We start from the raw sequence: 26,798 nt of genomic DNA on the forward strand, positions 1-26,798 counted from the left end.
TGGCTCAATAAAAGAAAAAAAAGATTTAAAAAAAAAAAAAAAAAAAAAAAACTTCATACAATTATTTCTCTTACTCTAAAATAGTTAAGGATAAATGACACCAGGCATTAAATCTAGCATTATACTGTTATCAAAGCAATATCTGCAGTTTATCTCATTTAGTATAACATTTTGCAGCATAACAAGGTGAGTGAGGTGCAGTGTTTTGAGATCTCTTGGAGAGGTATGTCCTCCTGGACCGACGGGCATCCATGTGACAAACCCACACCAAGGGGTCAGTAGGAGTTCTGACCCCATTTCTCCAAGTCACGCGAAGTTAATAAAAATATTCTTCCTCTGTTTGTAAGGAACATATCTATAGGGCATTGCACGAGAAGGAGTTGTGACCTAGCCCCCTGAATGCACAAAGAGGGGCTGACATGCTGGAAACCACCCAGGTGCTGTCACAGCCAGGGTCACGTGTAAACTTTCGCTTAACTCGATCAGCTCCAAACTCCCACAACAAAATTGCAAAAAGGACTGAAGTCTGTTTCTTAATCTGTAGTACATGGCAGAAAGGGGCTTTAGGGGAGAGGAAAAAAAAGAAAAGAAAAAAAACAAAACAAACACACACTACAACAACAACAACAACAACAACATACTAAATAATTGGAAAGCAAATCAGTCTCCGCTTCCTGTTTGGGTGGCAGTCGTCTTTAAAGTGCTGTGCTAGGCGTTCTACGGGGTCAGGCCATGTTGCCCGTCTGCCACGGTCGCCATTTCAAATAGAGCACGTTCACCTGTACCAGCATGTCTATTGGTCCTGTCTCCTACCACACTGATACAGAGCTCCACCACGGGATCATATACTTGGCATATATCGTCAGAGTAATATCTGAATGTACACAGGGACATCATTATGAGTCTCCCTCTTCAGATTAAAATGAGTGTGAAGGTATGTTTAGATGAGTGTGTGTGTGTGTGTGTGTGTGTGTGTGTGTGTGTGTGTGTGTGTATGTATGTGTGCGCACAAAACACTTCTATAAGAGAAGATAAAGACCACTCAGCTATTTGATCTGTCACGTTAGGGTCATATACTTCAGCACCGTCATGAGGAAAGGCACTTTCTAAGGATTCCATTTCCAGTTCTAAGCCGAGATCCTTTTTTAACTTCACACCCTTAAACTCCAAGTGCAGGGGCTGAAGCTAGCCGGAAAACCAGCCCATAGGGCCGGTGAACAGCTGCAGCTCCTCCGTCGTTTCCTGATAATCCGAAACACACGACTACAGTTCCTTCCTGCATGGGTTCAAAGCACCAGCTAACATGCTTGCAATGAAGCACACATCATTCATGAGACACCGAGAACACTTGCATGACTAGGGGGAGGAGGTGATGCACCACGCGTGCTACACAGCTCCGTCCGCACTCAGATACTCACCTACAGCTTCAGAAACTCTCGGATGCCTTTCAGAACCACACTACAACTGTTCTGGGTGGCGCAGAACGTACTTCAAGACAAAACACTGTTGTACCTGCACAGATCCCCCCCCCCAAAAAAACCACCAAAAACTAAGACTATTTATATAGTCAAAAAAGACGATAGCAGGCTTATCTAAAAGGTTGTTCAGAAAATGAGTCAACAATAGTGGTTCCTTTATGGAAAACTAAAATAAGACATCACCACAACCTATTTGACGGTGTCAAAATGGAGGCCTTTAAATAATTTAGTATTTAATAAAATTCAATCTGCTGCGCAAATGTCTTTTGTTCAGACGGCCGCACATACCAACTTCTCTGACACAAGCTCTATGAAACATGACCTGGACAACACAATAATTGTCCTTTACATCTGTCTAGCAATTACTGTGTTTAATATCAAAATGTTAATAAATTACTTTATTTTTTATTATTTAGTTTGCAAAATTAAGTGGCATGAATTGCATAATTCAAAAGTAAAAGTTTGTTGACATGCACTTCTCTTTCGCTTTGAAAGGACAAAAGGCTGATGAATAAAAGCCAAACAGGGTAGCATAATCTCATTTCTGTGATGCTAACTGGCCCATAGCAGCTTTAAATACAACAACAACAACAACAACATCAGTATTTTATTGGCATTGAGGGAAACTTTTGGCATGGCACCAACCCTATGCAATACCTACATAATCACACCTGTACCAAACGGTCAAGCATCACCTGTTCTGATGAACAGAACCTTTGACTAAATAAGAAAGAAAGCTATGCAGCCAGCACCAGGAACACGCTCCTCGTTCGTGCCATTGCATCTTTACGTTAATGTCTCAGCACGGCACACCAAAAAGCGGCGCGCCTTGTAGCACCAAGCTTTTGTTCAGCATCGATTAGTGCAGGTTACCGTTTCCTCACAAAGCGGGATGTGCTTCAGGACAGGCGCACCGTGAGCCAGCGAGGAAACAAGCTCCACGCTGCCCTCTGCTGGTCCTCTGCTTACTAGCATGCCTGTCTGTCTTTGCCTTAGATGACCCTGAAGCACGCAGTCAGTCTTAACTAAAGGAACCCGTACAGTAGCAGCTAGGTCCTTTGTCATGAGTAGGCAGATGACAGTTTACTAGGTTTCCGCCATGGAGGAAAAAACAAACAAACAAACAAAAATGCTAACAACAGTTATGGTGACGCAGCTATAAAAGACTTTTAAATGCAGGATTTGCCATTGCTCTCCCTGAAGAGACACATGCTTGTCTGTGTATGCTCTGTCCAGAAATGTCCATGAAGTGTCACAGCTAAATAATCATCCTGCCAATACTGATCAGTGAAAAAACATTTTTTGATCACCAGGAGGTAAGACAGATCATAGCTTACTGCAATCGAATGGAGCATGCTGACATACAACTATAACAAATCTTCAAAGGGTATCTGAGGTCTGATCTGCCAGAACTCTGTTGAAACTACGCCCCGTGTCATCTTAATGCATCGCATTAACCATCTCTGAGCAAAACATTCTTCACTTTAAAAACCTTTCAGAAATCATTCATTTCCAAAACCAGGCACTTGATTTGAAACCGTTATCAAAGAAAGGCCAGTCCTTAAAGGAGTCCTACAATCCTTCCCTTTCCACGTGAACACTCTAAGTCAAAAGCATCATCCTCCTCATTCCCTCTGTCCAGCCTCACGTAACGCAAACCCTCACCAATGCGGGGACACAGAGTATTGCACTAAAACCAGAGGATCACCATCTAGCAAATAACATACAGCGTCTCCGGGTATTTTAAGAATAAGAGATAAATAACTAGAGGGGTGGGACATTAAAATTTGAATGCAGCAAAAAAATGCAATTGATCTGGAAAAGGTAAATACACATATGGAGGACCCCCCAAACCCACAACCAACCAACCAACCAACCAAACAAACAAACAAACAAAAGATAAGCGTACACATTATAACCCCAGGATGATATTACTCTAAAGAGTAGGGGGGAGTTCAAACAAACAAACAAAATGGCTCTGAGAAACAAACAACAAATGAATGTGAGATATCCTGTGATAAGTCCTAACCTCCCCTACCACAGGCAGTTTGGGGAAATATCTGGGCATTATGCCTGTGGTTGGCACTTCCCTCATAACGTAAGTGTGTGTGTGTGTGTGTGTGTGCGCGCGTGTGTGTGTTCTTTTATCTATTTATAACACACAACTGGTTCAAGGCAATTGACACTCTTACATTTAAAATCCCCAAGGGCAAGGGGGTAAGGTAACTGAACTTTCGCTACGCCTCCACTGACGTAGATCAAACCATGGCCTATTTCACGTGCTTCCAATCGCCTCCGCTCTTTCAAGATCAGCCTGCAAGAGGGGGCTAATTGGTAAAAAAGAGCTTCTGAGTTACAACCATGAGGTAAGCTGATCAGAGGGGAGGGGAGGAACTCCCTTGTGGTTAGTAATGAGGGGAGGGGAGTGCCAGGAAACCCCCCCCAAAAGGGGGAAAAAAAAAGAAAAAAAAAAAAGTGATTGGCTGGTTTAATATTGCATAACAGTGCTGAATGCTCAGGTGTGGGATATAAGCAGGTGTGTGTTCTCAGGCCAGTCTTGGGGTTGGCACTACCCTCTTCCTGCCACACAGTGTCCGGTCCGATTTAGTGGGCACTCTCGTCACCATGGAAACAGACCCTCCGAGACATACACAGCGATGTGACTTTGCGTTGGGGGGTGTGTGTGTGTGTGTGTGTGTTGGAGTTAGGGCTCTCTCAGGCGAAGTACATGGTCCTCAGGGTGTCATGGTGAATCTGCACAGCTTTCGCCAGAGCCTGAGGGTCTCGACCGTTACTCTGACCGGACACGTGGCTGCCCTCCGCACTGCAGGGAGGGGGAGAGACAGAAAAAGTCCAGTTAAAGGAAAAAAAAATCTCCAATTAAGGCAACACTTAAGACAAGTGAGGAAAGTCAGCCGAACACGGTTTCCAAGCAAGGGGAGTTTCACCTGTCGTGCTCCTTGTCCACCAGGTGGTAGCGGGCGCGGAAGGCCACCAGATGGGCATAGTAGGCGGGCGCAGGGATGGAGACAGAGCGTGTGCAGCGTACGTAGGTGTGGCACAGCTGGTAGGTGAGCAGCTGGAACTCATCGGCTGTGAAACAGTTGTCATCCCACAGCACGTGGTAGTGGGAGGGGCGGCTCGTCCCCTGTGGGGATGCAAACAAGTGTTAGGAAAAGGTCCAAATCCAATATGAAACTCCGGTTTTCCAAACTGGAAATGCAGGAGCATATTTCTGCTGCTGCAGACTAGATCACAAACAAAACAGTGTGGGTGGCACTAGGACTGGAGTATCATCGATGGGCAAATTAGTTGACACTAAACCCAATAGTTTTCATGCACCCCCACGCAAAAGCACTCGCTGCATAAACAAGGATCATTCCCATCTTCTCACACACCTCTCACGCACGGCAGAGGTGACATCAGACATCTGTTACACAGACCTGTCTGTGTGTGTGTGTGTGTGTGTGTGTGTGTGTGTGTGTGTGTGTGTGTGTGTGTGTGTGTGTGTGTATACCTGTATTCCAGCATGACTGCAGAGGTAAAAGTCGAACTCGTAGGGGTGTGTGATGTCCGTGTCCACAGTCGTACCTGCAGGAATGTTCCCACTCCGGCCTACCTGCTCCGGAGAACAGGGTCGTCATTATCCAACATCAGACTCTGATATGAAATGTAGGACTTTTAGTGTTGAAAAGTGGCATCTGTTTTATTTCCAGCAGCTTTAAATGCCATCCGTCCCAAAAATCCCACCACGACGGTGCGTGTCCGCTGCTGTAGACCAGTCTGTCCTCACCGGGAGGACGCTCAGCAGTGTGGTAGTGGTAGCTCAGTGGTTAAGATACTTGATTTGTAATCGAAAGGTTGCTGGTTCAAGCCCCACCGCTGCCGGGCCCCTGAGCAAGACCCTTAACCCTCAAGTTGTACTCAGTCAGAATTCTAATTTGCTTTGGATAAAAGTGTCAGCTAAATGCTATAAATGTAAACTACACCCCCCCCCCCCATTCTAGTTCTGGGCTGGATTTCTGCTATTTTGCAGGGGCTCTGAAATGGCATGTGCATGCAGGGTTGAGATTGAGTAACTGAGTCTGCAGAGTCTTGGTGAGGGGCCCACTCACACAGAGTCCCTATGGGAGCTTCACTCTCCACCAGTGGGCTGCTTTGGCTACAGAACTACAGCAAGTGCAACTGTGACCTTCCATCTGTCAGAACAGCACGCGTTTAACTTTTAGACTCTCTGCCTCGTTTGTAAATTGAAGCAGTCTGAATCGGTGATCAGTAAGATTTAGAGCTCCACTGCCCCGCATGGTGAAGTTCCAAACCTAACACGTCTCAAAAGCATGTTGGACTAGAGCTCAACCTTTAGGAAGGTTAGCCTCCAGTCACTGGCCTGTCAAGAGGCTGCACATGGCAGTGGGCGTGTGTGTGTGTGTGTGTGTGTGTGTGTGTGTGTGTGTGTGAGAGAAGTAAGCTCACTCTCTCGTTGCGGTCGGCGCAAAAGAGGCGGGTGTGGTGGCGTTTCTGCACCACTATGTAGGTGATGCCGGGCTGGTATTCTTTCTCCAGGCTGATACAGGCCTCCCGGATAGCGAGCAGTTCATAATAGAGCACCTGGTAGGTACAGTACACACAGGACAACCTCCCTGAGTATCACGGCAAGGGTCCGGTCTTTAGACCGCATTTTAATGTGTGGGGTTGCTGTTTGCATGGACGGATAATGACCGCAGTCACTCTGTCTTGGTCTCGTCCCAGACAGTCTAATGTAGTTCTCACTGTTTCCTTGTTCATACATTCAGAGTTCAGAAATAAAATATGACTGACACGTGGGCTGTTCAAAAAAAAAACAAAAACAAAAAAACCAAAAAAAACCCCCCAGCTTAGTGGGCACCGTGCTTACCACAAAAAATGAGCAAATGCACATCTAACAGGGCATTACCACTGCTCTGAGAAATACTGACCTGTCTGAACTGGCCCTCGGACACACCATCCCTGTAGTAGATAATCCTGGTTGGTTTGTAGCGTGTGGACTTGTAGAACTGGATGAGGAGCTCCCGCACCATGGAGGCCAAGTCCTGAATCACCTCCTGTCGGGGCCTCTGCACACGTACCGTGGCACAGTACCGGCTGGGGTGGGCATCCATACTACCCACCACCTACAGGGGGAGGGAGGGGAGAGTTAGAGACAAAATGAGTGAGGGAGCTAAATGTATTAAACAAAGAAGGGTAAGAGTTAGCGTGTGGCCAAACTCACTGCAGCAATGGAGGGCTTCTTCCCATCCCCAGCAGGAGGGTGGGTGACATCTGCCCCCAGAAAGATGACTGGCTGCTGGAACACAGATGGTCTGGAGGGCAGAGCAAATATTTGTCAAAGTTTCTAGATTCTCGCTCTCCACCCGTTTTTTGGTTTTTTTTTTAATTTGAAGGTCTCTCTCTAGTTAAGACCCACCGGAACGCACACACCATCAAAATTCTTTCACAGAGGTGGGGGGGGGGGGCGTGGCCTCACCGCTGGTGTGGGACCAGGATGTTGTTGATGCCGCCGAGTTTGACGTTGATCTTGAGGCAGAGGTTGGAGAGAGTCTGTGGTGACGTTTTCACCACGTTCTTCACCTGTACACACTGAGTGGCCATTCCTAGGAGTGTGTCTCCTACACGCTTCACCTCCGCTGCACCGCGCACACCCACACCCCCCCCACACACCCACACACAGGAGAGGGCAAACCACAGAAAACTCACATTATTGATTCAGCCAGTCATTAATATTTCTGTATTCACATTCTAGGTTCATCATTTCCTCTTTAAATGAACAGCAGTGTAACTTTGTTAAGCTTCTTGTTAAGAGACAATAACGTCCTCTGTATAGACCTCAACACACTACTGACTCACTGGTAGACAGATGGCGACATACAAGTTTATATCCACTTTTTATATTAGACACTTTTAGACACAATATAGATCTGCATCTCGTTAACTCAGTCCAGACTTTTCCTACATTGCCCACTAGCACAGCACACAAGACCAGCTCGAGTCGCTGTCGCGTACCATAGACGGGCGTCTTCCCCGGCAGGATGACGATGATGAGCTGCAGGCCGGAGTAGGTGTTCTTCAGATGTCTGAACATGGGCTCCACGCTGTCTGCTCCCTGCGCGTACTTGCAGAAACACGGCTGACCCTGGATGGGCATCCCCGCGTCCTTGGAGATCTTCCGCAGCTGGTCCGTGAACCCCCTGCAGGAGAACACCGCAAATCTCCATGAACGAAGGGCAGGGGTCATCACATCAACATTAAAACAACACTAAGAAAAGAAAACATATATATATGATTATGATAACTATAATAATTCTCAAGCAACCTCATGGTTACACATGGTTGACATTCAGTTTCTACAGCAACACTACATCAGGCTGGCCTCTGTCGGTCAGTTGCTGAGTGAACAGGACGGCCGTGTCGGGCTTTAGCTGAGGCCGTTTACAGCAGGTGCCCGCGTGCACGTCTGACCTGCTAACGAGCTGTCACAATACCAGGGGCTTGGAGGTTTGGGCCCCCTGTGCACACTGGCTACAAGCACCATAACACTTCTCACAGCATTTGAGTGACTTCACTGAAAAATTTATTTTAAAAATAATGGAGGAAAAAAAAAAAGAAGGTCTTTACAAAGGGCCGTTAGAAACAAGACTTCCTGCAGTATAATAACTTGTGATTTGAAGTGTGCTTCATGGGTGAGATCCATGCCGTTGTGTTCATATCTGAGCCCCAGCTGGGAAAGTGAAATCCAGGCCGCGTACGTGCGTTTGTGTGCGGCTTACTTCAGCACCTCCTCGCGACACTGTCTCTGTGTGGCGAAGCAGGCGATGGCCCACATCTTGATCTCCACGCCTGTGTGGAACTGTTTCCCGCGCATGTCCCACACGCCGTGACTGGGCGTCGCCACCGTCCGGTTCTGTAACGACAGCGCGGGGTTGATCTGCTGCACGGGGGTGCGTGAACACACACACACACACACACACACACACACACACACACACACACACACACACACACACACACACACACACACACACACACACACACACACACACACACACACACACACACACACACACACACAAGCCCCACACTCAAAATGGGGACATAACCTACACTACATCATGTACAATACTACATCATGTAGGTGCGAGCTATGTGGACTAGCCTCAGATGAGCGCCATTCTCTACACAAACATGAAAACGTTTCTGAAACAAAAAAAAGCCACACAACCTAAATCTTGGCCACTTAAAGACGAGTAGATTGTACATTGTCAAGAAAATAGCACATTTTCGTCTCTATTACTTACTGTCCATAATTATACTGTAAAGATCTAGGTCAGCTGATCTAGGTCACCGATGGGTCCTACTCCGCATTCTTTAATGGGATTTACTGTCTATGCTTTCTGATTACATACAAGTATTCTGTCCTGGAGAGCCACAGTTTAAATGTTTTTCCAGCTCCAACAAACATGATGGAGCTCATGAGAAGCTTAATATTGAGCTCAGGAGTGGAAACAGGTCAGCTTACGGCAAAGCTGTGGCCCTTCAGGGCCGGAATGCCAGCATTAGGAAAAACACACACCATCAAACACAGCCAGGGTGTTTTGTTATGGTGCCAGCTCACACAGTGGTTATTGTGCCACACCCCCACACCCACACACACCCACCCACACACACACCCACACCCACCCACACACACACCCACCACAGCAGCAGAGGTTAAAGAGGAGGTTAGTTCCTCTGGTGGAGGAGCCAGACTGGCGGCTGGACGGACAGACAGACAGACAGACAAACGAAAAGAGATGTGTGTGATTTAAAGGAAGGGTACCAGAAAGTGCTCTGAGCTCACCCTGCCCCCGTACTGCAGCATGGGTGCCGGCAGCACGCGGCCCGTGACATGGGCCATCTCGTCCCGCACTTTAAACTGAAACTCCTGTACAAAGGGGTCTGCCTCATAGTTGGCACTGCGCACCTGGGAGAGGAGAGGTGGGGAGAGGGAGAGAGAGAGAGAGAGAGAGAGGGAGAGAGAGAGATCCATTCATCCAAGGTGACATTCTGCCTTTTGCTGAATTAAATTTATGCCCACCAAGATCGCGACGTAGCTCTTGCAAAGCATTTTCCTCAAAACCGCTCGCTCACAGAGGAATACTGACCTCTAGCTACCTCAGACTTTAAATATGACTTCATAATCTTCTCCAGGCTGCTTCTATTTCACAACACGAACAGCAAGCCCTTATTTTTAGAATCTCGGCCGCAACACAAGTACATTCTGCACGGCTTTGTTCACACCGTTAGGACGAGCTCACCCACGCCCCATCTCGGCCCCGCTGGACGTACGAGGCATCAGCTGTAGAAGCAGAAGTCGCTGGTGGTACCTCACAGAGCCACAGGGCTAATCGACAGACACTTAATGAAACACAGGACTGACAGACCTCAATTAACCCCGACTTTAACCTTACACAATTTACTCGAAAAATGAGAAGCAGTGAGTAGTCTTGGAGACCCCGTGGTAAAGGCCATTTTTAAAATGATGTTTAAACTGTGTTCTTTTGTCAACTACCTGTAGACAGATTGAGTCCGGTACAGTTTGGAGATTTCCCTGCTCAAACGCAGCAGTTAAATGTGACAGTTAACCGAGTCATGCCAGGTGTGTTGGAGTAAGAAAAGGAACCTGGCCATCCAGGCCTGAAGCAGACCACTGGAGTGCAGTGTGAAAGAGTATGAACAGCACAAAGATCATTCTCTGCAGGTGCAGACTTTGGTCTCTACCAGCAGGGGGTGCTCACCAGTCTGCTGATCTCCTCCTGTCTGTCTGGGGCTGAGCGCGCCGTGGCTTTGATCATGGTGGACGTCTGATTATCCGTCAGTTTCTTGATGCACCTCTGCCCCGCTACTATATTACACACCTGTCAGAAGGGGTAACGAAATACAAGCACAACAGTCAGAAAAGCTGCTCATGCACACACTACCAGGTGTTAAAAGCACAAGCCACTCCAAAATGCCATTATAGGTACAATAAAATTAAGTGAAATCAACAGGGGAACTAGTTAGCAGCAGGAAAAAGAGTATGTATAGCTTTCTCAGAGGGCTAAGTGATTGAACTTGCTTAGATTCGTTAGCAGAAGTATTCCTTTAGGAAAGTCCTCTCACCTCCAGGGGCAGGTAGGTGTGTTTCTGCTCCTGCCCCACCTGCAGGCAGGGCAGGTGAGGGTACTTGAGCTGCAGGCTGTACTTCTCTCTGAAGTACTGCGCCACTGTGCGCTCCACCGTCTGCCCATTCTCCAGCTGCAGGGGGAACCTGCAGGCAACGAGAGCGCAAAGTTACACCACTGAAGCACATACAACCACAGGGGGGCGCCAGTGAGCACAGGACTAAGTGCTTCCTCGGGCAAAAGATGCTGAGATACGCATTTCAGACAAAAACGTCAACAATGGTTCAAAGCTAGTCAGATTCAGAGCACAATCTTATTTGCAGAAATATTTGCAATTATCATTTGCATAACTGTCCTCTACTAGCTTCCAAGATTTTATTAAACAATAACATTTAGATTTTTATTTCTTAAAAATTATAGACAAGCCATTGTCAAAGTTCTAATAAAAACTGCAGTATTGTGGCTTTCACACAATACAAAACATAAAGGAAAACACAGCAGCCAACACACAGAAGTCATTTTAACCACAGATGAAGGCCAGGAGCTTAGCCTTGTGCATGTGCCATCATGCTCTTATTCCCCACTATCCCAGTCAGCACCTTTGAGTGGTGTAAATGTAAACTCCTGGTTCCAACACACCCAACCGTAAGGCCTTGATCAACTGGACGAGGGCTTTAGAAGGTTGGGACTGCGCTCTACAGGAGGGCAGATCTATGGGACAGAAGTTAAGCCCCCCCACCCCACCCCACCCACAAACCCACCACGAGTTGTGCTGCTTCCACAGGCTCTGCCCCTGAAGCCCACAGGCCAGTGACTCACGTTTGGTGGCTGGCAGGCCGGCGGGTCACATTACAGACTCGGTACTTCCTCCGCATAGTTCCACAGTGCGTCACCTCCACCTTAAGACCTACAAAGACATACAAACAGCATATGACTACAAATTATAAATCGAACGGTCTATTGTAAGCACTTTTGCTGAAGATATGCAAGACCATCAGCTGGGCTGAAATCCATGACTTACTGAGTCATAGCCAAGTCCACCGCGCTACAGCCCTTGCCTTATATAAACTATAAATCGCTGCCCTCAAATTATTAACAGGTGACACATTTGACAAAAATAAGTGATTCATCAGATATTGCCTCCTTCCCCTGCTCTTAGGTTCAGGTTTTGTGCTCATTACACCAGATTACACAAATTTCCACATGGTTTATTTCGCCATGAGTCACCGGTCCAGTCCAAATGGAAGCTCAATCATGTGCCAGCTTTGAAGAAGGAAATGACACATAGTTTGGGAGGAGGCAGGGATCAAGATATTGCAAGCTGAACTCTTAAAAAACAAACAAAAACAAACAAACAAACAAGCAACTGTAAGAGCCACTCAGACAGCTCACCTTTGATTTCTTTGGTGAACTTGACTCGGTGAGAATCTGTGAGGGGGCGGGGTTGTTCATCGATGTTGTGGATGTCCAGGACTTCACACATGAACTGGATGACTGGCTGTGCTTTGTAGAAGGCCGTGGCTGACACTAGGTTGCGTGGTGGGACAAGGAAACAGGAACAGCTTCAATAAATACAACTCCCCTGTCTTGTGGAAAAAGAACTCATAACCGGTCTGAGGAGTCCAGAAGAGCTCGGAATGGCTGGACAAGGCCTTAGTTACTGTTTGGCCTTACAGTAGGAAAGAGAGTACAATTTTTTAAAACTGCATTTGTCTCTATCCATTTATGGTGAGAAAAAAAAAAAAAGTTGCAGGGAACTCTGAGTCCTTGGTGTCGTTTCAAAGGGTGTGGCTGGCACACAACGAGCGCCGGTGCCTCGCACATGTTCATAAACACAGACGCAGTCTCTGCGGCAGGCTTCTGCCATGCCAGGCCCAAAGAGCCAGAACCCTGCGTGCTCCGGCCATTTCCTCAGCCCCAAACACCCAGCCTGCGAACCAGCAGCTGAGCCGAATGCTGCTGGGGTTATGTTAGGTCAGGCCTTCTGAAAGGCAGCGCCACGCACCCCCATGACTCAGTTTGTACAGGACAGCCTTACTCGTTACCTGATGGGAAGAATCAGGTGAGCAAGAAAAACAAAAATGTGTGGATGGGGGGGACCAAAGACAGGGCTGGACAACCACTTGGGTAGAGTAGGAAAAACCCTTAACTCCACACAGTGCTGGTGTGTCTATGGGGGAGTGAGAGAAAGAGAGAGAACTCCCCCTGGAAGAACAGAGATGACCAAGTGCACTGGCTGTTTAAAAGAAATTACATTTACATCTGTTCATCATAAATAAATCAGGTTCATCATCATTAATTGGTCTTAAAACATGCACAGAGGACTGAGCACCAAGACTGGAGGCTGAGCTTTAGTCGTCGGCCTTCAGGTGCCTTCTATATCTATTAACTCCGTTGTGAGAAGCACAGTGAGGGGGATAATGGAGAGCTGCTTTCATATGGTCAGGGGGACAGTGGGTGGACTGAGGAACAGTGAGTTCATCCCATTGAAAAACAACATCTTTCTCTGAAGCGTACATGCATGTGTGTGTGTGTGTGTGTGTGTGTGTGTGTGTGTGTGTGTGTGTGTGTCTGTCTGTGTCTGTCTGTGCGTGCACGTGTCTCAAAGACAGCAGGAGAGAGAGAGAGAGAGACAGAGCTGCCCAAAACACCCACAACCAAATGTACATCGTCATCAACCCTTCAGTCATTCCGTCAGAAAGAGGCTGCCCTTCGTCCCCATAGCAACACTCCAGGCAGTTCGCACACACTTCCTGCACGCAGAGGAATGCCCCTCACCGTCAATGTTGAGCATCATCTTCCACATGGCGGGTCGGACAGACTGGTGGAAGCCGAACCACACCTCCCTCCCTCCTCCCAGAGGATGGTCGTAGCCCTCTGGTGCTGAGAAGAAGGACCGACCCACCGGGGTGTACCTGGGAACAGGGGAGAGACAGAGGGGAGAGCAGCGCCCAATCAAACGGGTAGAACCGTGCCAAGAGGAAACACTTTCCCTGAACGGTCCGTGAACTTTACCCGTAGCTTACATGGCTCCACACGCCTTCAGCTGCTTCATATATCCATGAGAGCATTTTAATCAGTGCTCCATCAAAAAATGTGTCTGCCTGCTGCTGTAGCCAAGATCAATTCTGCTCGTCCATCTTTTGTGTAGAGCAGCCTTCACCCAAAATATGAAGGACTTACTTAACTATTTTGGATGTTCTGATCATATCAGACTGACCCTGATCAGCCCGTGGCCCAGAACAGAGCCAGTGACCCCTCTCGCTTAACAGCTGCTAACGACAGAACTCCCAAAGGTTAGAGGTTGGAGCACATAAGGAACTAACGATACATCTTCAAAGACACCCAACGCTGGGTTATTATTGAGGGCACTGGAATGAAGAATGGAAAATAAAAGCACAGCGTACAGCAACCTCCACCTTTTCTGGGTGGGTGGCTGTCTGCTAGCCGTCCTCTCCATTCACATTCACCAGCCCCACCCCCCACGTTGGCTTGGTTCCAGGGCCCTCCAGTCTAACAGGGCCAACCTCACACTGCTGAACAACACTTTGGTTCTGAAGAACACTGTGCTCGGTCATGCAGGCGGCCTACTCCTGAAAGTCTTTTCACTGACACTGGAATTTAGCCATAAAGCAGGCATGCCATAATTTGCGATGTGTAGAAATAAACATGATGCATGTGATGCGTGTCAGATTTGCGATTGGGCAGTGTCACCGTTGCCCCGTGCTACTGAGGAGTGTAGAATGTTGTGCCGCCATTAAAGACCACACGCTTAGAAAGCGCAGATGGCCCGGACGCTTGCCGCTTACGACACGTTAAGCAGATCATTGTGGAGTCCAAACATGGTCTTTAATACAGACCAGAAAAAAAGAAATAAATCGCAAAGATGACGCCTAGTGCTTGCAAAATGAATAAATAAATAAATAAACAAAAACATACACTTAAAATGCAAATAAAACTGTGAGGGACTGCGAACTTAATTTTCTGCAGCAATTATTTTGTGATGCAAATTTCTTTGTGCTTTGTTCCTTTTTACAACTTTCCTCCCCTCATTACTTTTCTCCTGCGTGCGCCTCTGTTTTTACTGGCGCTGCTGCTTTGATTCCTCGTTTCTAGGAGTGGGGAAGGAGAGGTGAGGCGTGGCTTGAGAGGAAGGCATCATTACATCTCATGTCATCAGCATGAAACACATCAAGATAAAAACTACACTGCAAAGGAATTGCTGCAAGGGTAAAAAAAAAAAATAAAAAAAATCACAATTGTTTAGTTTTGTTTGCAATTGAATCGTTTTCTTTTGCAACTGACTGTGGCTTCATCTTTGCGATATTTCTTTTTCTCTCATCTTTAATAAAGACCCCATTTTGATTCCACAGATAATCAGACAAACATTTCAATAGCAATGACTGAGATAATTGCACACGTTTGAGGTAGTAACAGAGTGTGTGCATATAATAGCAACGAAAAGAAACATGCTGGGAAATCTGCCGCCATCCGAGAATTGGCTTAAAGGCTGAAGGAAAACTGTGACGCCTCGAGTTCATCCATGCTGTTCATATCCCTACAGTAATGCCTGACAGGTAAGGCCTGATAAATGTGTGGAAACACTACTTGCTGGCTGTTAAATTCCCTTTCTGTATTCCTCACGCAGGCGTTGCAAACACGGTCACCTGATCAACTGCTGATGTACTTCAAATCTAAATGCAGAGGTCTCCCCATGTACCAACAACTGATAATTTAGCTTCTTCTTGGCATGAAGTATCAGTGAAGTTCCCACAGAAATAGGTGAAATGGCTAAACTGGACTGATAAAGATGTGTTCTCTCTCAGTTCCGAAACAGCTCCTGGGTGCAGAGCACTGTGTGCAGTTTCAAGGTTATCTGCTTACATGTTGAACTATAATTCTGAATGAGTGTGAGAATGTTACAGATGTACAAGGGCTCACAAAGAACACCAAAGCAGGTGCCAACAGGAAGGAAGGAGAGGGGTAAAGTAACTTCACACAGGAGACACTGCTGAAATACGTCCTTCGGCTGAACAGAATGCTCCAGCCACAAGCAGAGACGCTGGAAGAGAACTAGCTGCATGGCTCACATTCAAACCAGCCATTTTTGTCTAGCGACTTAACCATGCAGCGAGATGAAACTAGACAGGACTACCTGCTTTCATACATGGATCAGATTTACCATATTTATCAGTTCAAAAGGAAATGTTTGTTTAGCAAATCTAAACATCGCTGACAAAGGCATGTCAGCTGGGACCGTCAAGATGGAAAAAAAACTATAATGAGTTTTTTGGGGGACCACAAATATGTCCAAATTGTATGTCTGCCATTTCACGCATGCAACAATGCATAACCTTTACGTAAATACAAAAACAGCAGGTCTATCTGGTCGCGCCTGCTAAGCTGACGGACCGCATTTCTGTGCGCAGAGAGGCGAGGTCGCCAACGATGCACGGTTCACTTACTTCATGGAGGGCAGGTGTCTCAGCACCACGTCCACAGCGTGGACTGGGTTGGTGCTGATGGGCTTGTCCAGCTCCAGGGGCTCAGGCATGCTGCGGCCCGTCAGCACCTCGTGCAGGAGGTGCCAGCTGACCAGAGACACGAACTTGATGCTAACCTTGAAAGGCCGGTCTTTGCCCCCTTCGCCGGGCAGGGTGACATCCAGGTCCACCTGCAGGAAGACACAGCGCACGTTTAACAGAGCGAGGCTCCGTACGCTCGAGCGGACCACGAGTCACTTGCTGGTAATGGCAGCAGAGTTTCTTTATAAAGCGCATGAATAAAGATGCTTCGTGGAACTCTAGACCTTCTGCGGATTATCCAGTCATGAATAAAGACCGTTTCGAAGTGAGGTGACGGCGGTAACAGAAGAGAACCCTGGCAGAGCAAACCCAGGCTTACCCCTGTGGGTGCCACAGGCAGTGGATTGGCTGTGTACAGACTTTTCTTCCCATCGTAGACTGGCCTGCGATCCCCAAAGATGGTCACCTTAAAGTGCTGCACCATGGAGTCCACCACCTCCCTACACAGACAGACACACACACACAGTCACAGAGTCTGTACCTCTCTGCAGCCAGATTCAAAAAGTCTGGCTTGCCCAAAAGTCAGTCGAGCAAAACATGCAGTTTGTAATATGTACATACTGTGTATTACAGACCACAATCATATGTAAGCAAATGCCAATTCACAGAGATATGAGACAAGACAAAGCCCTCAAGCAGAAAATACTGGAGCATTCCCTCAAGCGCAGTGTACCTGTTGACTCTGCGTGGGCACTTCTCAGGCTTAATGTCCACCTCATAGAGGTAGACGTCCATCTTGGGGATCTCCACCTGGAAGCAATTGGCCAGCAGCTTGATGGGTTTCCCCATGGTGCCATAGCCAGGCCTCCGGGGCATGGAGAACAGGGACTGGGCCCCAACGGCTCCTGCGGAAGGACAGAAAAGCAAACAGGACCAGCTTTTGGTTTCAAGTATTCTCAATCACTGAAGCAGGCAGGATACTGTAGGTAAGACAGCCAGATGGTTAAATGTGGGTGTTCCTGTGAAAGTGGAAAAGGACCATGTCGAGGCCCCTCAAGCCTTAACTCTTAATACCATCTATAACACAGACAAAGAGTGTGGCATCCCCAGACAGTGCGTACTGTGCAGTTCCGCAGCACATTGAAACTGAAACACCAAATTTTACTTTTGTGCATACACTTATGGAAATTAATGATAAAAATAGATTGATAATGCAAATATTTTATACATTTGTATCTTACTAAACTACTCAATTTTACTACAAATTTTCTAGTCTATGAAAGAAAAATTAAACATGCTAAAGTAAATCTGCGAAAGTTAAACCAGCAAGGTTTAATTGGGTTCGATTGTAGATATCTTTATTTTCAAATTCAATCACAGAAAAACTTTATTAAGAATGCTTGTGTGACAAGCTTGAGAAATCCAAATTAACACAGCAACGTGTTACAAAAAGCCATTTAGAGAAAACAACAAACAAACATCCACATACAGGATATGCGTTTAATTGTTAGGTTATTACAACAGTGTTACAGCTGGTACTTTAGTAACGCAGCATCATGAGTCCTTGAAAGTGCAGTACTAGGCTTGGGACTACATGTGTGTGGGGGGAAGAGAAAAAAAGACATTAAATGTATCAGTGCAATTCTGATCTGAATGCACCGCTGCACAGCTACCAGACAGAGGCAGCTGCTAATGGTTTTCCGACACAGTGCCACCCACGGCACAGTGGCAAGTTCCTTCATTTCTTCTTCTTTTTAAAAAGTGGACCAAAGAGGTCTCGAATGTCTGAGGTCTCGGTGCGGCGCGCGAACACGCTGCACGCTGACACAGCCGCAGTCGACCTGCTTACGGCTCACAAAGTCCGAACCATGTCTGCGCCAGGACCACGATGTCTCACATGACTCCACCTGGATATTCTAGTACACACAGGTCATTCTAACATTCTAATCCAAGGCCAATGAATTGTATTACAGTAAATCTCATGTCCCACGCGTACAGAAAACTTCACTCCCCTCCCCAAACACCGCCATCCTCTTTCCGTACGTTTCCTTGAAACAGCGTCTGTCTGCGATACCAGCAGCGGCTCGTGTTGCGTGCTTTAGTAAGCACGCCATCACAATGCCGGGCCACACCTCCACCTCACCATTCTCGTCAACAGAAACCTCCCTGGTGCCATTCTTGCAAAGTTAATGGGAAGAGTAGGCACGGAGACAACTTGCCTGCCAGCTATGTCCTACGCTACGATCTGAGCGGGTGCAAAAAAAAAAAAAAAAGCAAGGGGAAAAAAAAAGGAGTAAAACATTAATGTCAGAGCATGTGACTCAGTGCCGTTTGAGTCATAACCCCTGTCTTAACACCAAACCAAAACTAAACCGAAACCAAACCCGAATCACCGAACTCGGGGCCGGCAAGGCAGCTTTGGGCGGTGTGCTCGTCAGGAACCAGAGCTGTTTGGGGTTGGGGTTTTTGGGTTGGTTTGTTTGTCTGTTTTTTTTATCTGTCTGATTCTCCCCCACTGCACAGCCCCTGCCTGTGCTTCACACACAGCTAAAAGGTTGGGGACAGCCTGAGCTTCCAGACCAGATGGTCCCGCTGCGGTCAACTGTGCTGGAAATGGTCGCGGTGCTTCAGTTGAGCCGATATCTCTCAAACACGAGCACGTATGCACAGAGACCGTTAAAGCAGCCTGGTGACACTTTGAAGCCACGAGCACAAAAGGGCGGTCTCCGGAACATTCAGAAACAGTCGGCACGGTGTGTACAGATCTAGGGGAAGAGGGAGAGAGGCTGTGGGCTAGCTGTTCAAGCCTGTCCCCGTGGGGAGAGAAGGGGCAGACAGTGACGTGGAGCGAGAGGAGGTGGTGTTAGTGGAGGTTGCCATGTTCCTCACTCCTACTCATCCAACCACACATACACAGTGCTCAACAAATGAGTCATTAGATCAACTCTCAGAAACGCACTTATGCTCTTTGTGTGTGTCCCTCTCACACACACACACACACACATCTCTCTCATCTTGTGGCTAAGTACTATCTCCCACGCCCACCCACTCACTGTTACATGCACTTCATTCACTCACGCACTCACACGCTCTCTCTAAGGAGTATCACGTCACAAGAGCTTAGAGAGAAACGCTGCTCTGACGGTGAATAGCGGGGAGAATGTGAGAGCAGTCACAACCGTGCAGTAAAAAGAACAAAGCTAACGTAAGCCTACATCTACCTTCAGAGCACCTCTGCACGTCAGCGCTGACAGAGCTCAGGACTTCGGGCTTCCAAAAAAGAAATGCTGCATAATTTCAACTACGTGTGATCTAGAACATCCACAAAACACCAGCCAGAGCTACAAAATGTGTGTGAGTGTGTGATGCATATGTATACGTTACACAGAATGTATGTTTAAAAAAAGCATTTCATGCATGCCCTCTCGTAAGGTTGAGTTTTAATTAATGCTTTTAGAGTAGTGTTCATAAAAGCAAATATATACACTCAAACCCAAAGCAATGGTCCATGCAATAGAAAAATGGGGTCTGACTGTCCAGGAGTTTAGGAAGAGGAAAGAGATCAAACTACTGTAGTTTAAAACTATTCCCAGCTTCAGGCAAAGCTGACCATGTGTTCAGGACACGGACTCATTCGCTCCCAAATCCAGGAAACTTGGTACTGGAGTGCACTAGATGCATAATAATCGTATAAACCTATTGCACCCTAGAGTGGAATATCCAACATTCAGAGCTTGTGGCTTATAATATGGAAAAAAGGCAGTTCCAATTGCAACTGTTATCAAACAACAGTGGAAGTCGTGTTGCTTTATAAATATGCAGACGTTCACCTGGCGAAAGCCTAAACAGAAAACAGACCCATGTTAAATGTGCTCAGAGTAAATGAAGCTCATTTCTTGAAGATTCTAGGCATTATGCTCATTTCTGCATGTTTGTACAGCAGGACATTGGATTAGGTATCTGTTTAATGGCCTGTTGGGCAAGTAGCTAGAATGCAGTGAAAGGAGATAAACAAGATGAATTGTACTTATTAAAATGTAGAAACAAACCAAAACTGATAATTATACTGGAAGAATCATCACGGGCTGCATTGAGTTTTTAATATAAAACAGCCATTTTGCTTTTATTGCAAAAGGCAATCATAGTATATCCATTTTTTAATCGAGGTTGCGACTGACAGACACAAGTGGTATGACCAGTCTTCCCCACACACAGTGCACTTTAAGTCTGGTTTATTTATTTTTTGTAGTTTTCCTTGAAAGCACTGATGGAGTACTGTATGAACTCTCCACTCTGTCTGCCAATTTAGCATGTGTGCATACTAGAGCAAGCGCAAGCACACACACACACACACACACACACACACACACACACACACAATACAGCTGTTGTGTGTCTAATCCATGGAGACCTTGGTTGTGGGAACTGGGTGCATTTTCTGTGGAAGGGCACAATGGCGTCAGTCACAGGGCTGAGCCTATACGCACGTGGTGCTGGGAAGTCCGTGTGTGTGTGTGTACATTCTGAGTGTATGCTGTCAATACTACTACACTTGTGGCTAGGTTATCAAGCACCTCTACTTCAGTCCACTGTTGCTTTGTGCGGTCAAGAAATCAACGACACTTCGCAGAGTGCGTGTGCGTGAGAGAGAGAGAGAGAGAGAGAGAGAGAGAGAGAGAGAGAGAGAGAGAGAGAGAGAGAGAGAGAGAGAGAGAGAGAGAGAGAGAGAGAGAGTGTGTGTGTGTGTGTGTGTGTGTGTGTGTGTGTGTGTGTGTGTGTGTGTGTGTGTGTGTGTGTGTGTGTGTGTGTGTGTGTGTGTGTGTGTGTGTGTGTGCGCGCGCGCGCGCGCACGCACGCGAATCAGTGTGTGAGTGGTAGCTCAGTGGTTACGGTACTTGACTTGTAATCGGAAGGTTGCCAGTTCAAGCCCCACCAAGCGCCAAGTTGCCACTGTTGGAGCCCTGAGCAAGACCCTTAACCCTCAATTGCTCAAGCTGTATTCAGTCATAATTGTAAGTTGTACATGGCTTTAGATAAAAGTGTCAGCTAAATGCCATTAATGTTTGAGATATGAGAGAGCAGTCTAAAAGTAACATTTTTTTCTTCTTAAATACACTCCTGACCAAACATTGTCATTCTATAGGGCCAGATGTTAATAAGGTACTCGAGAGTACAAGCACTGGCGTAGGCTTAATTCAGTCTCCTTCTGAATCTGCTCCTGGTTCTGCATTCCCGGTCCAAGATCTTTTGTGAATTCAAACCTGGGAATACGAGGCAGGCAAAAGCCAAGGGCCTTGCTTGGAGTGACTGAGGGTGGTCAGTATTTGGCACATGGGACAGTGCACAGGGAAAGCAGTCTGGACCCAGAGCACACCCCTGAGTGTGGCCATATGAATGAGCCCTATTCTGGATCTGGATTTCTCCACAGCTGGGTGAATGGAAGGCTCTGTTGCAAAGAGGACCGCCATACTACAGCTGAGAGAGAAAGCAAGAGAGAGGGAACCACAATAAAACAAGTCCCCTGCTGAGGACTACCCAAGTCTACGCAAGAAAGCAAGGAAAGAAATCTGAAAGGGCCCTCTGGTTCCAGAGTCAAAAGGAGGAAAATAAGAAGACACATCTTAAAGAATTGAAAAAAGCGAGGTGGGAGGGGTGGACAGAAGCGACAGGGGGCAGAAAAAAGCCCCGCCTTTGACCACCCAAGGTCAGGCTGCATGTCTTCCTACAAAACTGCCCTCAGGCAAACCCCTAATGTCTCTTTAGGCTCCCTTCCTGTCTCAATCCCCAGAGCACAGAGCACCTCTCTGAACCCTCCACTACCTTACAGGGGGAAAAAAAGACCCCTGTTGCCCATGACAACAGGGGCCCCTCTCTCTCTACATACATGGGGGGGGGGGGGAGAGCGAGAGACCATTAAAAATTCCCCAGGCTAGCAGCCTACTCCAAAGACCCCTAAAAAGTCAACTCAACGTAAACCTGGCAAACTGACCCACAACCACCTCCATAAGATCATGATCTGACAGACTCTCAGTTGGGGCTGGGTGAAGATGTATAGTTTAACTGCAAAGGGGGAAATAAGGTCCCCTCTCCATTCTTTATGTGTAAAGGAGGAGGTGACACCACTAACCAACACAGACCTTACTGCAAACTGCACTCTCCATAGTAACCATTCACAATACGCAGTCTACTTATGGAAGGCGGGGGGGGGGGGGGGGGGGGGGGGGGGGGGGGGGGGGGGGGGGGGGGGGGGGGGGGGGGGGGGGGGGGGGGGCATTGTAGAAGACCTCAAAGAGAGAGGGAACGGGTGGAAGCTGCACGTCAACTCTAAATTCGTTTGCTTTTTGCAAAGACACCAGGCTCAAATGTCAGAGGCGCCCAGTGGGGCAGACAATCACACCCCTCCACACAACAAAGGTAAAAAAAAAAAAGTTCTTAAGAAGTAGGGGTGGGGAAAAGAAAGGACGAAAAAAATGAGCGGGAAAAACTGGCACAAAGCAACATGAGACAGAGAGGGGCATAAGAGCAAAAGACGGCTTAATTTGAACAATGAACATGTGCGTGATTACACCCTAAAGCCACCTGGACCATAACAAACTCCAGGGGCATCCCCATTTCCTGTTGAAGACCTCATGCTGTTGAACAGAAGGTTTCATCCATGCACCACTGAACCGATTTGCCACATAGCTACAGTGGCGTGGCAAAGGTTGATGCTTCTGTAAAAAAAAAAAAAAAAAAGAGCACCACATTCAAATACTGAAAGCCTCCTTCTGGTACAGCAGTCAGCGCTACCTTTCAGTCATCCACTAAAAGCTTGCTTTCTCTAAATGACAGAAATAATAACCACAATTATTTCGAGCAGCACTGTGATTGTGATAATTAATTGTGATTAACGGTGATTGCTGCGTTGTTGTTACATACCCCAGTGCACTCTACAGAAATGTTGGTGATTAGCCAGGCTCTGCGAACATCTGTGTATTTTCACAAAGCTCAGTAGATGGGAACATGAACCAGTCCACTCGTACAGAGGCAATAAAACTTTGTACAATTTTTAAGAGTACCGCTACTCACTTTGTAAACAACAAAATACTGCACAAAGAGCATTAATTTTGTGTTTTGCATTAAACAGCACAGCGCAAAAACACTACGTGCACTGCACAGGCCTATCTAATTATATAAAATAAAAACTATGAAAAAAGAAAAATTAAGTACATATTTCAGTAAAGCAAGGTGCCGCTTTTCTCCCTATACTCTGTAACCACAGAACCCATTCAAAGGATGCTCCAGCAAACATCGTATCGCATGTCACCTTCCAGTCAGCCAACACAGTAGACTGTTTCCATGGAGGACGAGCACATTCCAATCATTTATTTAGGGCAGAAAGAGCACAGAAATGCCTCGCTGTTAGTGACTAGAAGATGACAGAAAATGATTACCACTAAATGACTTAAGTGCTCTCATCATTCCACAGTGATGAAGTCTTAGGGTGTTAGGAATAGAGGGGGAGAACTTTTCCAAAACTGAATCTAAAGATAAAATAGAAATGTTTTTAATACAGAAGCTCGAAGCCTTTTTACATCTAAATGTATGAATCCCAGTCAGTTTTAATTGTAAAAAATAAACAATGTATTTAAAAGGTATACCAAGATAATTTTTCATATTATAACTTGGTTTTGTTTTCATAATCTGTGATCATGATGCGATAGTGATGTCAAACAACAAGTCAAAAACTAGATTAAAGATATAACCTATAACCTACACGTCTTCCGTCAGTTAGGACAGTACAAGTCAAATTTTACACCTACGTTACCGGGGGTGACTAACCTCTGCCCTATTGAACCCTACGATCTCATAATACCACATCTTGGAACTATTCTATGAGACACCATTGTGGTTGAGGATAAGTGCCTCATATCCGTCCCCAGCCAGTTATAAAAGTAGCCCATTATCTGCCTTAGATTTACACATGAGTAAGAATGTTCTCTTTTTTTCACTAAAATGCCAAACCATGTTAAAACAGAGTGACACGTATTGTTCACGCCTAAGGCAGCAAACTCAGACTTGAGTAGCTCATTGGTTAAACAGTACTTTAGGAAACCACCCTGTCCCCCACTTTGATTCCCTTGAAAATTAAACAACAGATTAAATTTTTGATGAGGGGTTTTCCAACATCTGCCAAGTATACTTGCGAAGACACAGCCACCTGTCCCCACTAAAGGTTTCTGTATAGTGTCGTAATAAGAAAGACATTTAAAATGTCTGAAAGGTATCTTTTTTGGGTAGCTTTGTCTCGCTGATGTTCAATACACACAAGTGAAAATCAAAGCAAACTTCATAATTAAGATATAACACATAACTACATGTGCGTCGGATGACAGATCAATACCGAGGTGACAACGTGCTGTCATTAGCGTTAACTGTAACATTACTTGTCATTAGCGTTACCTGTAGCGTTACATGTAACGTTATTTGTCATTAGGGTTACCTGTAGTTCCGATTTCCATTCATGGGGTCTCTGCTCACAGCTGACGAACTTAAGAAACTCCGGCGGACCGGCTTTACGTGGACGGGATCACAGAAATCCCTCTTCAACCTCCAATGCCAACAGCGCAGAGTATAAAAAGCCAGACGGGTACGTGTCTTGTTTCGGGGACGTGTTCCCCTTCAGAAGTGTTGCTGCGCGGTGCCCTCCTCGCTGGAGCAGTGGGGCCAAGTTCAAGTTGGGGGGGGGGGGGGGTCTTCCGTATCCCGTCGTCTCAAATACGTGCCCGCGTTTAGCCAATCAGAAGCTTCACGTTCAGTCCGGCCAATCCGAATCTTCGCTCACGTTTAGTCCAGCCAATCAGAACCTTCGCTCCGACGTAGCTTGTGTATAGGCGAATGGCTAACTAGCCAACTAGCCTGCTAGAAGTTAACCTAACGCCCGAAAATAATAGTCCAAAATAACGATCAGTAAGAAGAGCAAACATTCAGAAGCATTTCACGAGAAGCACAATGATCATTTATACTTTTTATCTCTGAGCGAGAAGTAAAAAGTGTGGTTGTCTCGTCAACACCGTTCGACGAAGCTAAGATAGCTAGCTGGTTGCTACGCTACACTGCTAGCCAGCTTGCTAGCCAAATTCCCATCTGAGGAGCGACGTCTTCTTCAAGTCTGCTTTTCCGAGCACAAATAAAGGTATAACCGAGGCCCGGTGCGTTCACAGAGGCTATGCCGCCCTCCTTCGCGGTCGGGTATTCAGTTGTTAAAAATGTCGACTTCGAGTTTTCTTTTCTTTTTTTTCTTTTTTTTGCACTCCGACGTTTCTCAGTTTTCGGCCCGGTTGTCAGTGGTCAACTCTGTGGGGCTCCGACGAGCTAAATATGGTGAGTCCGATAACGTGTGACGACGACACGGGAGCCGCTGGGTCGAGTGTTGATTGGTCCACTACACACAGAGGCGGGTTCGCACAGCACGAAGAGGAGCAGACGGCAAAGCAGTAAAGTTACTTGATCAGTTCCCAAAACCCAATTAATTCTTTTGCCTACATATACATATATATAAGGACCATATTAGGAATGAATGGCTTAAATAAGCCCATTTCTTTATGAGCAACATCGCAGAGCTAATTTAAAGCTTTGAATAGTTGCATCTGCTTATATTCACATTACAAAAAAGAAGACACTGTTTAATAAAAAACAATTTTTATTTTCTTTTAAAAAATAACCCTCCCCTAAAACATTCCCCACACTATTACATAGAGAGCCAAAATAACATGTTTGTGTGTCCTTCCAATCATACTACTGGGAAGTGCTATCATAAGGACGGTTCTCTTTCAGTGGCTTCATATTGCTTTTACGGTGAGGCTGAGTGAAGTTAGTTCTCCAGTTCTCCATCTTCGCGCCTTTGTGCCAGTCCCTACAAGGCGCCCGTGGCTTCTGAGACTTAAAGTACTGCATCACTGTGTGTACTCCTGGATTAATCACATAGATCCCCCTTGGGGGAGAGATTTGCCCCAATTATATACGCCCAACTACCCCAGACATTACAACTTATAAATACATATCATTTTGATGTTGGTTTGGTAAAACATAATACAGAGGCAGTTCCTATTAGGCATTTTATAAAAGTGAGTTAAAAATAAAATATGATTAACCATTTCATCACAGTCTCTTTTTCCACAAACCATAAGCAATTTCTTTATTTCTTTCGCTTTTGTCTTTGAGGTGCTTTGAGGCTGAATTGAAGATGCCCTCCCACAGTGCCCCCTTGAGGACAACCTTTGACATTATTACAAACGGTAAGAAGAGAGAAGTTCCGGTATAACGGAAAGAAATCTATGGCATCCAATGACAAGCAGACATGAAGAAGGGCAGAACCTTCAGGAGGCGTAACTAAGATCGAGTCACAACACAGGTTTAAATAAAACATGCATTTCATAAAACCACTGTAATGACATGGTTAGATGACAGTATGTCCTCTAAAACGTTTTTAACAAGGTCCATTTCTTCAATGCCTGTGTACGTGGTACACATCTAGCAGACATGCGGAACATCAGGCCAAATATGAAAATCTGAGGAGGCAGGGGTGTGGGTGTGTGTGGGTGAGCGAGGTAAGGAGTAGGATGTGGAAAGATGCTTTT

At 46.3% G+C, this 26,798-nt stretch overlaps 1 protein-coding gene across 3 annotated transcripts; it reads right to left on the reverse strand.

Annotated features, from left to right (window-relative positions):
* LOC113583535 (protein argonaute-3) lies at positions 1 to 25,513 on the reverse strand. 3 transcript variants are annotated; one of them, XM_035526345.1, is made up of 19 exons: positions 24,662 to 25,513; positions 16,913 to 17,084; positions 16,559 to 16,679; positions 16,120 to 16,328; positions 13,433 to 13,569; positions 12,047 to 12,181; positions 11,474 to 11,561; positions 10,653 to 10,800; positions 10,289 to 10,408; positions 9,352 to 9,474; positions 8,282 to 8,415; positions 7,518 to 7,702; positions 6,982 to 7,141; positions 6,727 to 6,817; positions 6,434 to 6,628; positions 5,952 to 6,086; positions 4,996 to 5,097; positions 4,427 to 4,626; positions 1 to 4,302 (listed from the first exon to the last, which is right to left on the reverse strand). In XM_035526345.1, exons 1-19 carry the CDS (start codon positions 24,678 to 24,680, stop codon positions 4,194 to 4,196), a joined length of 2,583 nt encoding a protein of 860 aa, XP_035382238.1. In that variant the 5' UTR covers positions 24,681 to 25,513; the 3' UTR covers positions 1 to 4,193. The 3 variants fall into 3 exon arrangements, with proteins under 3 accessions (XP_035382238.1, XP_035382236.1, XP_035382237.1); XM_035526343.1 differs by having other exon boundaries at positions 8,282 to 8,439; XM_035526344.1 differs by having other exon boundaries at positions 9,331 to 9,474.
* Between the last annotated feature and the right edge of the window lie 1,285 nt (positions 25,514 to 26,798).

The sequence above is a fragment of the Electrophorus electricus genome, chromosome 5, assembly GCF_013358815.1.
Source record: "Electrophorus electricus isolate fEleEle1 chromosome 5, fEleEle1.pri, whole genome shotgun sequence".
Lineage (NCBI taxonomy): Eukaryota > Metazoa > Chordata > Actinopteri > Gymnotiformes > Gymnotidae > Electrophorus > Electrophorus electricus.

Excerpts from the sequence above, each read along its gene's own strand:
- LOC113583535 (XM_035526343.1), bottom strand. Across the intron at positions 7,703-8,281 it reads TGTCGCGAGGAGGTGCTGAA|GGGGTTCACGGACCAGCTGC; the intron begins GTAAGCCGCACA and ends GTTCTCCTGCAG. Across the intron at positions 6,087-6,433 it reads CCGAGGGCCAGTTCAGACAG|GTGCTCTATTATGAACTGCT; the intron begins GTCAGTATTTCT and ends TGTACCTACCAG.